The 17,013-nt window shown below is 36.9% G+C and overlaps 3 protein-coding genes across 3 annotated transcripts; 1 reads left to right on the forward strand and 2 right to left on the reverse strand.

Moving 5' to 3' along the window:
- Positions 1-551: 551 nt before the first annotated feature.
- On the forward strand, positions 552-2,193 carry LOC110745281 (GDSL esterase/lipase At1g09390-like). Its single transcript, XM_021945363.2, has 5 exons — positions 552-828; positions 969-1,145; positions 1,303-1,463; positions 1,596-1,860; positions 1,961-2,193. Exons 1-5 carry the CDS (start codon positions 552-554, stop codon positions 2,191-2,193), a joined length of 1,113 nt encoding a protein of 370 aa, XP_021801055.2.
- A 7,898-nt stretch (positions 2,194-10,091) lies between these two features.
- NIMIN-3 (NIM1-interacting 3) lies at positions 10,092-10,953 on the reverse strand. The gene has a single exon (XM_021945360.2). The coding sequence runs from the start codon at positions 10,586-10,588 to the stop codon at positions 10,241-10,243; it is 348 nt and encodes a 115-aa protein (XP_021801052.1). The 5' UTR covers positions 10,589-10,953; the 3' UTR covers positions 10,092-10,240.
- Positions 10,954-12,167: 1,214 nt separating this feature from the next.
- Positions 12,168-16,426, reverse strand: G6PD4 (glucose-6-phosphate dehydrogenase 4). Its single transcript, XM_021945356.2, has 12 exons — positions 16,191-16,426; positions 15,187-15,412; positions 14,799-15,061; positions 14,501-14,595; positions 14,245-14,359; positions 13,918-14,123; positions 13,729-13,837; positions 13,583-13,620; positions 13,366-13,486; positions 13,098-13,300; positions 12,778-12,978; positions 12,168-12,689 (listed from the first exon to the last, which is right to left on the reverse strand). The coding sequence occupies exons 1-12, from the start codon at positions 16,278-16,280 to the stop codon at positions 12,452-12,454; spliced, it is 1,905 nt and encodes a 634-aa protein (XP_021801048.1). The 5' UTR covers positions 16,281-16,426; the 3' UTR covers positions 12,168-12,451.
- Between the last annotated feature and the right edge of the window lie 587 nt (positions 16,427-17,013).

Below are 17,013 nucleotides of genomic sequence, written 5' to 3' on the forward strand. Positions count from 1 at the left end.
CAAAGGATAATTCTAACACCTCATCCTTACTAACTCCAGCTCATGTTAATTTTCACATATAATTGAATGTATCCATTTCACTATAAAGAATGATGCCACGTTTTTAAGTTAAAATAATTATAATCATAAACTAGGAAGAGACATATATATATAATTTATAAAATAAATAGCAAACTATATTTAATCTTCAATATATATTCTTTTAAAAAATACGGAGACTCGGTTAAAACAAACACGTGATTAGGTTTAGTTTGCTTCATTAGTTGCTTCATTAGGTAGTTTGTTAGGAGGATTAATCTTTTCAGTTATTAAGTTTACGTACACAGACTCGGTTAAAACAAACACATGCTAGTCACTATTAATTAGGGTTAGTTTGCTTCATTAGTTAGTTTGTTAGGAGGAATTTTTTCAGTTATTAAGTTTACGTACACAGGCTTTGTTTATATAAAAGGCCTCATTGTAACGAGAAAAGTAGAATTTTCAATCCTCTTTCTTTAGGTTCTTCTTCACTCTCGAGTCTCAAGTCTCGAGACTTATTGAGTTGGATAAAAATGGTGTATGTGCAGGGTCTGGGTTGGGCTGATCAGTCAGTGAGTTTGATATTAACATTCTCCGGAGCGGTGCTCTTGATCATTCTCTCACCCTTAGTCGATGGCCAACTTTGTCCAACGAGGCCCGTCCACATCTTCAACTTCGGAGACTCCAACTCGGACACGGGTGGACTCGCCGCCGGACTCGGCTACTCCGTCAATCCCCCCAACGGCCGTACCTTCTTCCGCAGCTCCACTGGTCGCCTCTCCGATGGACGCCTCGTCATAGACCTCCTCTGTAAGTAGACCCCACCCTCGCCCCCTCTCTTTATACTTGTTAGGATCATAGGATTAATTGTCACCCTTGTGGTCTTATGACAGAGTGAGAGGAGCATGCATTAAAAATGGAAACTAAGATAATGTTGTTTTCTTGTGCAGGCCAGAGTCTGAATGTGAGTCTATTGAGCCCATACCTAGACTCTTTGGCAGGCTCCAACTTCTCAAATGGGGCAAACTTTGCCGTTGTCGGGTCCTCTACCATCCCGAAGCGTGTCCCTTTTTCTTTGAATATTCAAGTCATGCAGTTCATCCACTTCAAGGCTACTGCAGCTGCAGGTATATTTGGAATTTGAATTTCCTTGAGTTATTTGGCTGAGTACACTGCTGTCATGAATGTGAACATGGATATTGAGCTTGTGAAAATGTTCTTGTGTTGTGAAGATGTTCTTGTGAAAACCAGCTGACTGAATGACACTGCTCAATGTATGTATAGGTTCGAAACATTTGATAAATGATGAAGGTTTCCGGAAAGCACTTTATATGATCGATATCGGACAAAATGACCTTTCTGATTCTTTCAGTAAAGACCTTTCATACGTTCAAGTAACAGAGAGAATTCCTTCGGTTATTGAAGAAATCAAGAATGCCGTTAAGGTGAGTTCGGCGTCTATGCAAAAGATCATAGAAAGGGCAGGCAGAGTAAAGAAATTATGACAGAAATCCTTAGCGAAATTGATTTGTTTTCACTTTATATCAATGCTGAAATTTATACTGCATCAATTGTAGGCTTTATACGATGAAGGTGGAAGGAACTTTTGGATACACAACACCGGGCCGTTAGGTTGTCTCCCTCAAAAACTTTCATTAGTTGAGAAGAAGGATTTGGATCCATATGGATGTCTTTCGAGTTACAATGCGGCTGCAAGATCGTTTAATGAAGCATTGCTCCATTTGTGCAACGAGATGAGATCTGAATTGAAGGATGCTGTGATAGTTTATGTGGATATATATGCCATCAAATATGATCTCATTGCCAACTCCACCAAATACGGTAAGCCTACTTATGTTCAAGCAAGTAAGTAGCTTGCTGGTGAGTTCAGTCCAGTTTAGCGGCAGTGCGATTTAATTTTGATGAATGTGTTACAATGTAGGTTTCTCTACACCGCTAATGGCATGCTGTGGCAACGGAGGTCCTCCGTACAACTTCAATGCCAAGGGGGTCTGCGGTCAACCTGGCTCTCATGTTTGCGAGGAAGGATCCCGATTTGTGAGCTGGGATGGAATTCATTACACCGAAGCCGCAAACACCATTGTGGCCTCAAAGATACTTTCCACGAATTATTCCACACCACGCATTCCATTTGATTTCTTTTGTTGCAGTTAGTCTTGGGTTTGAAAATCAGTATCACTGCATGCTCAAGGCTTGAAATTGTTGTACTGGAATGTCCAAATAGCAAATTGTAAAACATTCTCTTTGTGAAGACTTGTATTTTTAAAAGCATATGTATAAATAATTTGAGAATTAAATATTTTACTACATATTTCAAGCCTTGAGCATAAGAACATTATCTTTAATAATTTGAGAATTATAATATTTTACTATATTATAATTGATTATATATGAGTGATGCTATTTCCACCCACCTGTCTATTTTCTCACCCACCTTATCTTTAAACTTTTAAAGACAAATTTAACCCTATTGTAAAATGACTTAAAAGGACTTAAGGAAAAAGAAAGATAAAGAAAAAAAAAAAAAGACATAGACTTCTCAAGTTCTCACGTAACCCTATCGTTTGACAGAAAGAAAAAAAACACAAGAATACGACTCCTTGCTCATGAGAAGGTGAAGAAGGCTTTTCAATGCTCGGAACTCAATTCTCAAATAATTTTCTTCTCTTTTCTATTTATTCAATCAAATTGTTTATGAAGAAGAAAACAAAAAGAGAATGGATGTTGAAGAGAATGATTTTGGCGAAAAGGTAAGGTAATCCAATTTGAACAGAATTTCTAAGATCTTTAGGATTACTAGCATTGGGAGATGAGTATTTCTTGGACTCTGATTTTTTTTCTTAAACAAATTAAAATTTTGAAAACTTGGGGATGAATCAACAATTCTACGATTTGGGCTCTGTTGATTACACAAAGAACGTTCCTCACAAAACCAGTTTGGCTGAGGATTTTTTAAGGCATGAGAAGGTGGAGAAGGCTTTGGGGGTTAATGGGTCGTTGGTTTTTGAGGAATGTAGTGATTTGGTGGGGTATATTTTGCATGAAGATGTGATGAGCAGGTTTTGGTTTCAAGGGCTGGTCAGCGGACCAGAAAGTTTGGAAGGTGAAATTGGAACTTAGGTGACGAGGGGTAAATTAAATGACACTTAAACAAAAACACAACAAACTTCACACACTTTAGACCTTGACCAATACTCTTATGACTAGTCAACTGTCAGACATGAATAATCACAACCAAGAACATACACAGAGCATATCAATATGTACCTGCAAGCCTAGAGAATTACTAGTGACAACCTAGGCACTCAGAAGGACCCGTCAATCTAGGCATCCCATGTGCTAGCAACAACTATGGTGAAAGTGTGTGAAATCATCATTATCAAGTAAACACCAAACAGCAGATAAAGATGACTAGTCAACCACCAAGAACACAAACCCAGAAAAATTTACAGATATGCAAAACAGAATTTGTTTACCCAGAAACCCACCATTGGGAAAAACTGAGAGTCATCAACCAACCAGGCAATCCACTAAGTAGAAAAAGATTCTTACAAAGGAAACACAACCAAGCTCAAGAAACACCTAGATCTATTTAGGAAGATGAGCTATACCTCCTTCGTGCAATCTTCTTCTCCAACTTAGCAAAACTTGAAGTTCAGTTCTTCATGGCAATGGCAGCTCCTTCTCCAGCTCATTCATCCCATGGCCCTAGCTTTCAAGCTCCAACTCAGACGAAAACCAAAATTTGGATTCAAAGGAGAATGACCAATTTCTTCAAGAAACCATACTCTTGAAGAAATCAGTCATGAATCTGACCTAGATATAAATGAGAGAGTGATTTAAGTAGCTAGATGCAGATTCGTATTTCAAATGCAGTTTTTTAAAAAGAAATCAATTGGAAAAACTCATAGATGAAATATATGGTTTTCTCTTGAGGAAGAAGAAGAGAAAGATAGCAAGCCAATCTTTCCAAAACATCCACCCAAAAGAGACGGCTACCAAAAGAGGAATACACTAGCCTTTATAGACAAAAATTCCCTTAGGTCAGAATGACACATGGCAGCAGAGAGAGAAAAGAGAATAGGACAAAACAGTTGGTTAACCAGCTGAAAATCCTACAGAGCAAGGATGACTAGGCATGAGAGAAGCAGATGACTAGTCATCATTTATGAAAACAGTTTAATGCAATGATATGCAATGCATGATTTACCTTTGACAAATTTGCTTAAGCCTCCATAGGATAGTAGTTGGTTAGGCACACCAAGAGATGAAGTTCTTAATCTAAACTTGAGCTTGAGAAAATAAAATGATTGTCCTATTACAAAGTTGTCAAGGGAAGCCAAAAGAAAAACTCAAAATGCATACATTAACAATGGAAGGTGGGTAAAGTGGTTGCTGGGTATGTTCACAGAATCTATATTTACAAAAATAAAAATAAAAATGACAGCAAAAAACTATTTTAGTTTGTATAGAAAACATGAGAGACAAAGAGAGAGATGGTGTGTGAGAGATGGAAAATAAGATACAACAAAAATGACAGAGAAATGTGTGGGTTGTCAGAGAGAGTGAAGACATGAGCAGAGAGAATAAAGGAGAGAGGAAATGAGGTAATAATTAAAAGGGTATTTTAGGAATATTGGTGGGTGGAAAAATAGGATTGTGTTTTTTAAAATTTATATGGTGGGTGGAAATAGCAGCACTCTTATATATATATATATATATATATATATATATATATATATATATATTAACTAGTTATAGGTAGAAATAGGTGGAAAACTTGGACTTTGGAAAACTTGACTTTGTGGGCTTATGTGTTTAATGGCTTGAAGACTTTGAAGACTTGGAAGAAGAAATAACTAGTTAGTTACGGAGGATGATAAAGAGGATGACTAAATAATTGACTTGGAGGATGACTTGAGCAACTAAAAAATAAAAAATAAAGAAATAATGAATAAAATAGATTAATGAATGGATGCAAATTGAAACTAATAAGTTACAACATATGTCTATGGTAGCCAATAGTTATGCCACTAATCATCAGTTAAGACAGTCAGAAATAGTTTCCCTTTTAGAAACAGGTTTTACAGGAACACTTCGTTTCTGGTGGGATAAACATCTCACAGAAGCCGCCAAGCTTACAATAATTTATGTCTATGGCGGCTTCTGTGAGATGTTTATCCCACCAGAAACGAAGTGTTCCTGTAAAACCTGTTTCTAAAAGGGAAACTATTTCTGACTGTCTTAACTGATGATTAGTGGCATAACTATTGGCTACCATAGACATATGTTGTAACTTATTAAGTATTTCCTGTTCAGATAAACCATCTATATTCCATTCGTAAAGCTTGTCGGAAGACACTGAAAATTGGCTTTGGGTTCTTTCTTCAAATTGAACATCTGGAGGCGTAGGCTTAGGATACCAATTTTTGGTAAGACTTGTAGGATTAACTTTGCCTGTTAAGCGACTGACTTTAAGACTCTGGGCATCTTGATGAACTTGGAGATTGCTAAAGGCTTTTTCTATTTTAGAAATATTACTAGTTTCTGAATCTAAACTTTGGCTTGATTCTACAGACATGATTGACTCACTATCAGAATTAACATCAAGACTTAAGACTTTAACTGAGGCTTCTTCTTCCTTTTCTTTGTCTTTATCTTTATTAGGCTTTGGTTTAATTGGGGTTAATTCTTGAAACATTTCTTCTATTTTACGCATTGTTGGACTGACTTTTAGGGCAGATTCTGGTTTTAACTCAAAGTGGACTAAAGGCTTTTCTTTTCTAGGCTTAAGAGCAACTTCCTGTGTGATTAATTTATCAACTTTTGTTTCTATCTTATCTAGTTGCTTACCTATTACTATTAGGCTTGTGTTGGCAAAATTACTTTGTTCTATGACCTTTTTTACTGGCTCATCTTTTGACTCAGCTACTTTGTAAGGGCTTGCAATAACTTTGGTATTTCTATGATTAATTATTATCGTTTCAACTGGGGGGTGCGTACTGAAAACTTTGGTGGCATCGGCTTTTTCCCATTTTTCCTGGGTTAAAGTAACTAACTTTTGACCTAAATATTTGGCATAATCTAGATAAGGTGACTCAGACCTAGTTGCTTTGAGATATTCTTTCCACTCATCGAAAATTTCTTTTCTTTGAGCTTGGGGGAAAGCATCATGATACTTGGCCTTTCTTTCGGCATTTTCAGGGGCTTGGAAATGGGCATCTAATTTTGACCAATGAATTTTAAATGGTTTATTAAGAACTCTTAATTGGGCATCACAAACATAGGCTTCAAAAACTGAATCGTGCATATCTGACCTAGTAGGTGACTCTGGCTGTACTGGCTCAGGAGGTGCAGTAGGGGCTTTGTTGTAACTTGGTTGAACTACTTGCTTGGCCTTTCTTAATTCATTAATTTTAAAATCAATTAAGGCTTTATCGGCTTCTAAATCTCTTTCTGTAATTGAAGATGATTCTGCAGAAAAATGTCTTGCTGGAGGCTTAAAAGATTGACTAGGCGTAGGTAATTGTTCTAATTGAACTGTTGACTTAATTGGCCTATCAAAACTAATTTTAACCGTACCATCTAAATAAGGCTGAATATAATCTAAATCATTTAAACTACGTTGGACTGGCTTAGGGGGGCATTCAGTGGTTAAAAACCATTCTTTAGGTAAATTGACATCTGACCACCTAATCATTTTAGGGACAGTAATATTAGCATTTTGGGTATGACTCTGAATTAAAAGCGTTTGATTTTTTGGGCTTTTGCTTAGAGCTTGGAAATTGATATTGGTGCCTGTGACTTTGTAATAAATTCTATAAATTAAAGCTAAAGGTTGGGTACCTGGTAAAACATTATAACCGTGTGTTTTAATAGTTAAAGTTAAAACTTTCAAAATATGCGGATCACTAAGGCTTATAGTAAAATCTGGATAACAATCAAAATGTACTGGACCATGACATAGACTTGACTCAATTATTCCTAAAACTCCTTCTTCAAAATCTTTAAATCTAGCATCTCTTAAACTTAATAAAATTGCAGACTTAAGTCCTAATTTAGTTAAGGGCTTAACAGCGACTTGAACTAATCCTATATGTAGAAAATTATTGCCTTCTTGCCTATGCTTCTTAATTGCATCAAGATTAAGTAATTGGCATGTTTCATGTTCTTTTCCTAAGGCATAAACTTGTTCTACTGTCTTAATATGCGTAGTTTGCTTAAATGCATTAATTGACCATTTTTGCTTATAAATTTCTTTATTAGGGACTTTGGGTATATTCCAATCATTACAATGTAATTCTGAACTAGAAGACTCAAATTCTAAAACTTCTTCATTAACTATATCTGGAACTGGTTCCAAACTGGTTCTAGAACTAGAAGAATTAATTGAATTGGTTCTAAATAAACGACTCATTTTGCTTACGTGGAAAATTTAAATTAACTAAATTAGAAAGACTCTTACATGACTTCCAAAATAGAAAGACTCTTGGGTAACTCCTAAGACTGACTCTAAGGTACCTAAGAACCTATGGGCTACTCTCTCTCTCACCTTCTCGTGCCTAACCGCTCATGCCTCTACCTGGGACTTACTGTTTGGTAAAAAGGTCTCACCTTACAGACTTTTGAGAGAGGGGAACCTAAGGAATTAGATAACTAGGAGTAGGCTTGGAAGAAACTTTGGAGACTGACTAAATTAAAAGAAACTTTGGGAGACTTGCTAACTCAGAAAACTTAAATCAGCCACTTGGGCGATATGAGTAGCAAACTTAGACTCAACTCTTTCAACTCTTACGGCTCTGATACCAGAAGGGGACTAGAACCTATACTCTAGAAGAACTAGAATATAAAGGATTTTAACTAGTTATAGGTAGAAATAGGTGGAAAACTTGGACTTTGGAAAACTTGACTTTGTGGGCTTATGTGTTTAATGGCTTGAAGACTTTGAAGACTTGGAAGAAGAAAGAACTAGTTATATATATATATATATATATATGTATGTATTGGTTACGTGTGTAATTATCTTGGTACATATATGTAAATATTGTTGTTATACTTTTATATTAATTATTATGAATACTATCATAATAATACTTATATATTTCTATATTTATAATAATATTTAGTTTCTTTGATTATTAAAGAAATATATAAAGAAGTTTTGTGTCGTCCACTTCATGCATGTTAAGTTCAAAAGTGAAGTAATCCTATTGCATTTGCAACACCTCCTGCTATTACATTTTATACCTGGTAGTCTTACATTCATTACATGCATTATCACTTTGAGTTCATCTAATTACTTTGCAAAGCATGAGACACCTCATGCTATAATTCTGGGTTGCTGGCAGCCTTATCTTGTTAATGTCATGCCAAATTGACAATATGCCATTTTGTTATAGCAGCCATAGGTTAGTAGCAACCGACTTTCCCTGAATATAAATAGGCCATTCTACAATTGAAATGAGAGTAAGAAACGAGGAGAGAGAGAGAGAGAGAGAGAGAGAGAGAGAGAGCTAATGAAATTCTTGGAGGAGAAAAAGAGTCTAGCTTGTGTTTTCTTAAACTTTGAGCTAGTTTTGGAATCAAGGTAGGGGGATTTTTGGGGAGCCTTTACATGGATTGATTTAATTAAATTTCGTGAACACTATATTATGCATGATATTATTATTTGATTATTATTGATATTGGGTGTTTACGTGTTGTTGATTATCATTATATTATTTTATTAATATTGACATGTTCATATGTTATCGCTGATGGCTGGAATTCCTGGGTTAATAAAAAAAATTTGGAAAAGAGGGTGATGGGAAGGATCTTTTGTGTAGTTGAGTCTGACCATTGTAGGGACCAAGTTCAGGCGAGCCCGTGTGCACAGTAGATTAGGATATCGACGATATAATTGTCGTTTGGGTGATTTGGGCTTGGAGATCAATGGCTTAGACGAGTCTGTAATGCTGCTGGGAATGAAAATGCAAAATCTCAATTTTCTGCCTCATTTTTTTTCCTATAAATATTAAAATCTAATCTTTTGTATTTGGTGTGCGGGATATATATAGTAATCGGAAGAAAAGTCTCATGAATATCCCCATAAAGGTGCATATAAAGTGAGTTAGATCATGTTGAGTTTCTTATCTTTGATTTTTAACAATGTAATTGGGATGTAGGAACTTGAAGAAGTGGCAGGCTGTGAAATTTATATGCTCCCAAAAGTTATAGTGTTGTTTTAATGATTGTATTGTTAATTTGTTTATTCGGGTCTTTCCATAATGAACTTGATCGATGTGTGGTTTGTTTTCAATGGAATAGAATGACCTGATTGTGGCCATAGGGGGTTCAGATCGAGAATTGAAGCTAGTGATTGGTGTCCCGCCTGCATTGTACGCACAATGCCTCCTAGTGTCAAGGAATTGAGAGATTATCTTAAGATGTTCTTGGTTATTAAAAAGTTGAGTTTATGTTACATTCCTGGGTTGGGCTCATACCTTAAGAGTAGTTATCTCTGCACTTAGAGGTCTTGTTCAAATCGTTCCTCTTTCAATATCGCTTGTATTTAAAATAAATAACAACAAAAAAATTTCTATGAAGTCAACTTGTGTTGCTACTTCTCTAACCTCTCACATGGCATCTGTTTTACATGGATCCCACAACATCATGAAATCCATCTTATGAGATTTATAAGATAAGTGGAGAAGATCACTCTCTCAAACCATATATATATAGAAAAGATCTGTCATCTAAGTGGGACCTATTGTAGGTTATGTCTTCAAACGTGGTCCAGTACGTTTGATATTTGAATCAACTAAGTTTGCTCATTTTCAAAGGTTAAATTGAATGTATCAAACTTGGTGGGTTAATTTGCTGATGTCATGATATAACATCACTCAATTATTCTCTTTCTTTCATCAATATCATGCTAGTAGTAGTGGTTAAAACTACCCCTAATATAATAGTTTATTTATAACCCAAGAAGATATTTTCTGGTAGAATAATAATTTCACAGAGGCCAGACCATTGAGACAGTGAAAGATTTTAGCAAAGCACATAGAAACAACTTAATTAGTAATTTACAAAAGCTTAATTAACGCTGCTTAATTTCTTAATGCATGCATTACAATATATAAGATACATACATAGTCAACCTGATGAATTCCACGTGGAGGAAGGTGCACTGTCAGATCATTTGACCTGCGCGCCTCCCAAGCTACAAAGAAAGCCTTAGGTCTAAACCATTACCTCCTTTGTCTTCTTTCTTATCATCTTCTTCTGTTTTAGAGGGACCTGCTTCTCCATGATGATCAGAGCTCTTGTCATCCTCAAGGAAGTCTTCTGGTTGAAATGCTGGTTTCCAAGCCCCAGCATCAGCAGCCTTGTCTTCTTCTTGCATCTTCTTCTCATCTTTTTTATCCTTTGACTCATGATTGCTTGAGTTGCCCCTCAAAAGTTCACGCACCTCCCTTGTACTTCTAATCAGAGCAAAGAATTTCTCAATCTTTTCCTCTTCATCCTCTTCTTCACTTTCTATCTTCCTTTTCTTTCTCTCTCCTTCCATGTTTTCTTCTCTTCTTAGTTTTTTGTGTGTGTGAGAGAGAAAGAGAGAGAAAGAGGAAGAGAGAGACACAGAGAGAGGGGGAGGAGATATCAGATATGGGCTAGTATAGTTTTTTTTCTTCCTAAAGATTACATCTGAACATGCTCTTTTTCTATGGAGTAGTGCCCATTACTTAATGTGGGAGTGAGTGTATGGGTTGAGAGAGAGAGAGAGAGAGAGAGAGAGAGAGAGAGAGAGAGAGAAGCAATGGACATCATTTTGTTTTCTTCTGCATTGCTTCTATTATTTCTTTAACTGGTTTTGTGTGTGACGGAGAAAGAGAAAGAGAATAGCTAATCGATTGCTTATGAACTCGAAAGTATGTTGCTTGACTCTTTATAAGTCGCTGCCGCGTAATTTTTTAACAAGAAAGACTAGAGAGCCATTGATAAGTGTATCACACATTGACAAGAATGCCCATTGGAAACTCTGCATATTTTGACTCGCACAAGATTCCAGTAGTGTAAGAAACCAGTGGTACAAAGGTCAATTCACATTATTGGTTGGGCTTGCCAGAATAATTGTGTGCGTCATCCCCATAACGTAAGGTTCCACCACCAACTTTGTAGTGACCACAGTATCATGACATGTGATAATATGACATCTTACTGGCCCTTGATTCCTTGATATATTATGGGGTCATATCATGATGTAGTCTTTTTTGTTTTTAAACCCCAACAAGCAATCTTTTCAATGTTAAAAGAGATTATAAGTTTGAATCTCTCCTTCCCATTGATTGAAAAGAAAAAGCAATCTTACACTCAGAGCACTTTCAACAGTTAGCTCTTTGTCATGGCAAGGGGCTAGGGCAGCCACTATTCACGTGAATAGTAATATTGATTTCCAGTAGTTACCATGACAAAGGGCAAATACTATTCATTTTTTTGTTTTTTTCACAAATTTGTTTACCTAAGTAATTAATTTAGACAATATTTTTGGATAAGATTTTTGGGTTTCTACTTGTCAATGCTATTCATATCTCATAATTGGATAAAATTTTCAGTTTCAAATTTCAGATAATTGGTAGGTATTTATAGAAAAAAAAATTCCAGTATTTTTGGATATTTTTTAAAAAAATTTCGAATTTTTTTTCATATTTTTATTACAAAAATATTGGCTGCCGTTGGATTGGAGGAGAGAAGCACGATCAGAGTGCCCAGACAACGCCATGTGTCCCAAAGCCGTTGACGCATCGCAGAGCTGACGTCAGCGATGACATCACGCGCCTACGGTAAAAAAATTTAAACTTCGCACGCTGACGTTATCACTGATGTCAGCCCCCCTCGTTTTGGATCTGGGGCTCGACTTGCCCTTGGGCTAGCCCGTCTTCGTGGCACCCACCTCCAGCCCGGGCCAGCCTGAGCTGTTGGAATCGCTTTTTGTTCCTAAAATCCCCTAGCCCAAGTCCAGCCTGTGCTGCTGGACTTGCTCTTATAGAGAAGCGAATCAGTTGAGCACTCATGACTTCCTTAGAACATAAATTGTTAACTCAATATTGTATGCTAAGTCGTTAATGATTATTTGATTTAGCGACACTTAATTTCAGAAAAGATAAACAATTTGCTAAAATGATCAATGACTGAAACATATTGTATCGAATCCAAAAAAATACATATAAAAAGAAACATATTGTATGGCAATGTGAAGCAGCGCAGAGGCCATCTTGCACCATTGCTGACCACAGAATTTTCTGGATGGAATTCTGGAAACGCAAAGCTATGAAGCGAAGTATTAACACAATCCAAGTGGAAAATAATCATTAATTACATGATAAGGTAAAAGAAAGAGCCCCAAGAAAATAACTTATACAGAAATCTTAAATTGCTAGTCCTCTGCCCAGCGAACCCCATGTTTTGCCCACAGATAGTATGCTCCTACTGGGCCTCTACCCCCCAGCTCATACAGCTCCGGTGCTATATTTTTGTTGTCTATCTCATTCAGAATTGGGGTTAGAATATTCCATGCAGCTGCGAGCTCATCGCTTCTCAGAAACAGATGGTTGTCTCCATCAATGACATCAAGAAGGAGATGTTCATATGAATCAGGCACCTCTACATTGTACCTGCCATAGTAACGCAAACGAGCACTTTTAAGTCATACAAACATTGTAAACTGGAGCAAACCTGGCAATGCTATGCTAGAGTGCTTACTTATCCTTATAAAGTAAATTCAGCTCCGGAGAATCCAACTTGAACCCCAATCCTGGAATCTTATTGTTAACTCTGACTAGGATGGCTTCATCAGGTGTATCACGCAGAATCAGTTCATTGGTAGCGAGGTCGATGTTGTGCCCCATACGCTCACGATAAAGGTTTCCTGGGACACGATGAAACTGTATGCGTATCTCCACTCTGCATTGTACAAATTGTACTCAGTAAGAAGATTCTAAGTTGTCAAACTAGATTCTAGCTTAAATGTTTGACTAATGTAATGAATTTTCCCCACAAAGTAGTACTAAAATGTATGTAACCTGTGTTGGATGAGTCCCATGCCAGCTTTGATCAGGAACGGCACACCATCCCAGCGTGCGTTGTCAATGTACAATGCAGCAGCAAAATATGTGGGGGTCAGGCTGTTCATAAATAGATCAACCTTATCTCTAGTACTCCCTTTATATTGGCCAAGTATAACATCGCTGGGCTCCAATTTCCGGACTGATCTCAGAAGTTTGGCCTGAAAATAAGCTTGTCATAAGAACAACTATAGGCGCTCCATAGGAGTATAACATGCAGGCATACCTTTTCATTTCGTATATCTTCCCCATCTAGACTTATTGGTGTTTCCATGGCAAGCAATGCTATTGTTTGAAGTATATGACTGTGTACTATGTCACGAATGATCCCGTAACCATCAAAGTACCTTCACAAAAGGAAAAGAAAATAAGTTATCATGGCAGTTCTTTCTCAGGTTTTACTGTATGTACTCTAAAAGCAAGGATACAGCCATCAGGATTACCTTCCCGCTTGGACACCCAAGTCTTCTGATAAAATGACCTGCAACACAACTCAAGTGTTTTACATAAAATATATATACATATGAATATGTACACGCTACATATATTTCATTAGATGAAAAAAAAAAAAAATAGAAAGATAAGTTACCTGTACATTGCGTATATATGTACGGCTCCACAGCGGCTCAAATACTAGATTAGCAAATCTTAAAACCGTGAGATTTTCAATAAGGTTCCTTCCTAGAAGATGATCAATCCTGAAATAAGAGACACTGTCAATACACGAATGGATGATGTCAATCTTCTGTTTGATGTGTAGAAAGTATAAACAGGAGACCTGTATATTTGTTTCTCTTCAAACTTAGAACGCAGAGACTGCGTCAACCGATGAGATGATAATACATCAAAGCCAAAAGGTTTCTCAATGATTACACGATTCCAGCCCTTCTGGGTTTGGGCATTATCAGCGAGAGAACATGCAACATTTATAAGTGCTTCTTGTGGCACAGAAAGGTAAAATATCCTGTTCGCTTCAGATTTTCCCTGAGGTAGGTTAGCTGTTACAGAATCAATTATCAAAAGCACCCAGCTAGTAATTTCGAAAGGCAAATAAGTGCTATTTAAGACAGAAAATATTTTCTTAATATCTGTGCATTCATTTTACCTCAAACCGCTTCATCAGCACATTGAGTTTTGACATCCCTTCTCTGTTGTCATAGCCTCCATTAATGTAGTGTGTTCTACTTAGGAAAACATCCATTTTGTCTCCACAGTTTTCCCTGAGAGGTATTTGTATGTCCAATGGTTAACTTAAAATGCAGACATCTTTAGGCCCTTCGAAAACAGATGCCATTAAATACAACAAAAAATAAAAAACTAGAAGGCATATCATGGAATATAAGGTGACACAAGAAGCATACTGATGGTCGACACGACAAGTCAAAGTTGAAGCGATCATGGATCTCAGATCTTCATCTGTTATATTCTTTCTTGAATAACCAAAGATACTTACATTCTGCAGTCAAAAAGTAAAACAATGAAAGAAGGAAACACTTTTTTACTCAATGAAATGTAGAACAACTTTGTATAACTTGGTTCTTGGCCAAACAGGATCTTCATTGTACATGCTAGAACCATATTAATCATGGATTGATGATAGTGTCACAACAGAAATGCCCATAATAATCTGGCTGGACAACGACAGCAGAGTCATCCTACCTCAGGAAGAAAGCCACTGTAATACAGCGCAAAAAGCGCTGGAAAAATCTTTCTCCTAGCCAGCTCACCAGTTGCTCCTATGACCGCAATGCAGAGTGAGGGTTCTTCACCATGCTCAACGAGAAACTTGGAGGAATGTGTTTGTGGCATGGAAGGAGATTCCACTGAAGTAGTGGGCACTGTTACGGAAGCATGTGGTTGGGAACTTAGCAATGAACTTTCTTCAAGTTCTGAAGTTATTTTCGAAGTTTGATCATTGGAATCTGCAGATACATCATCTAGAATATGTAAAGACTTCACCATGAAAAAAAGGAGAACAGTAATTGTAAAACACCCCGTTTTTATTTATTACTAGCCATCAGCCAATTTTAGAGTTGATGCGATATACCTTCATGTGATAAAGTCGAACCAGATTGATCTGTTGACTGATCTTTGACTTGATTTTTAATACTCTTATACTCATTTGTAGGTCCAAGTTTTCTCTGATGCTGTTGATGGTGTAAGTTCTCAAGTATCCATTGTTTTAAGCCACAAAATTTTCGGCACAAATGGAGAGGTCCTCCATGAAGCACAACTCGTCCACCCGACCCAGAACGGAAGTAGTTTGCCGGAGCCTACAAACAACCCAAAAAAGAAAGAATTTTTCCTTCATTAGAACAGATGACAACTAGCTCGGATGGAGCTGATAAAGCTAGAATAATATGCCCCCATCCCGAGTCCCTGCCCATTCCCACTTGTGGGATGAGCTTGGATGAGCTAGAAATAGTCAATGACACTGAATGAAGCAATTAAACACCAATACACACATTTTTATTGGTAATGAAAATTATACACAATTTCATCTCACCCCCCAAATCCCTCTTTTCAATCTCTTATTCCCTCTCGAATCTAATGAGACAAAAAATGAGAGAAAGAGGAAGATGGATAAAAATGTCATAACCTCAAAGCCTGAAGTTCAAACCATCATGACCTTACTCTATCTTCCTCACAGACCTGCCCCCCAAATTCAGCACTTTGGATTTTAGGAGTTTAAGACAAGTTAACTAACAAGACCTCACTCATGGTGCATAGACTCAAAATCTCATCACCCCACATCTATAATTAATTAGAACCCATTTACAAAAGTCTTCCTTTTCCCCTATCTCAGTTATAGCTTCAACTTGGTTGTCCAAAAAACACAAGACAAAGCAAAGCAAAGCAAAAGAAAGACAAATTTGATCATTTCCGTTTTTCCTTTTTCAGTCTAAAAGATCCAAAATTTTCACTGATTCTCACCCATTTTCCCAGAAACCAAACACCCCATTTCACCAAATACTACACTAAACACTATGCATCACTACACAAAGATTAAAAGTACAAATGAATATACATATTTGATAGTTGAGAGCTCACCCCAAAAGAGAACTGGTAAGCACTGGAGCAGAGATAGCTTGGCCTTGAAACTGAGGATGGTACAGATACAGCTGAAAATGACATCGACATCCTTTTGATCTGTTTACGAGCTCAGGCTCTACATTCTTTTGATGTTCTGTGACTGTGAGCTCTCATAGAAGAATACAGAGGACGATTGCAACCAAAGGTTTGTGGTTTTGGGTGCACCCGATAAAACTATCATTGACCCCGTGAGGTTAATCGATCGTTTGATAAGTTTTCATGGGTTAAAACCAGAAATGATTGGGCGGCGGGTGAGAAAATGGACGGTTGTGATGGGACAGAGAATGTTATTTAATCTTACAATCTTTAGATTTTGTTATGTACTACGTTATCATTGTGTCTATTGTCTGGGTACGTCATGTTCACGTACTTTTTATTTTTGTCGTTTCTTTAATACCAGGGGCTTTGTTCTTATCCAGAAAAAAAGGAAAAAAACAACAGAGGATTTGTCATGGGCTTCGTATAAAACCTTGTTTGGTTATTTGGGTTGGATTGGATGTAGGTCTTGAATCTCCGTGGCCCATTTGTACCCTACACTTTCTCATGGCTGCTATCATTTCCATTTGTTATCTAATTCCTTACAATTGACCAACTGACCAAGGGTAAGTTGGAATGTGGCAATCAAAGAAAAAATACACCAACCATTGATTTTAATCACCCAATATTTAGACTTCGCATAAACATGCCCTACATTAACATTAGTTTTTGTATAGAAATGCATAAAACAAGTTTACACAATAAATTCTTACAATCGCCTTTCATATATTCATCACGTGATCTG

Source organism: Prunus avium, chromosome 6, assembly GCF_965620075.1.
Source record: "Prunus avium chromosome 6, drPruAviu1.hap1.1, whole genome shotgun sequence".
NCBI lineage: Eukaryota > Viridiplantae > Streptophyta > Magnoliopsida > Rosales > Rosaceae > Prunus > Prunus avium.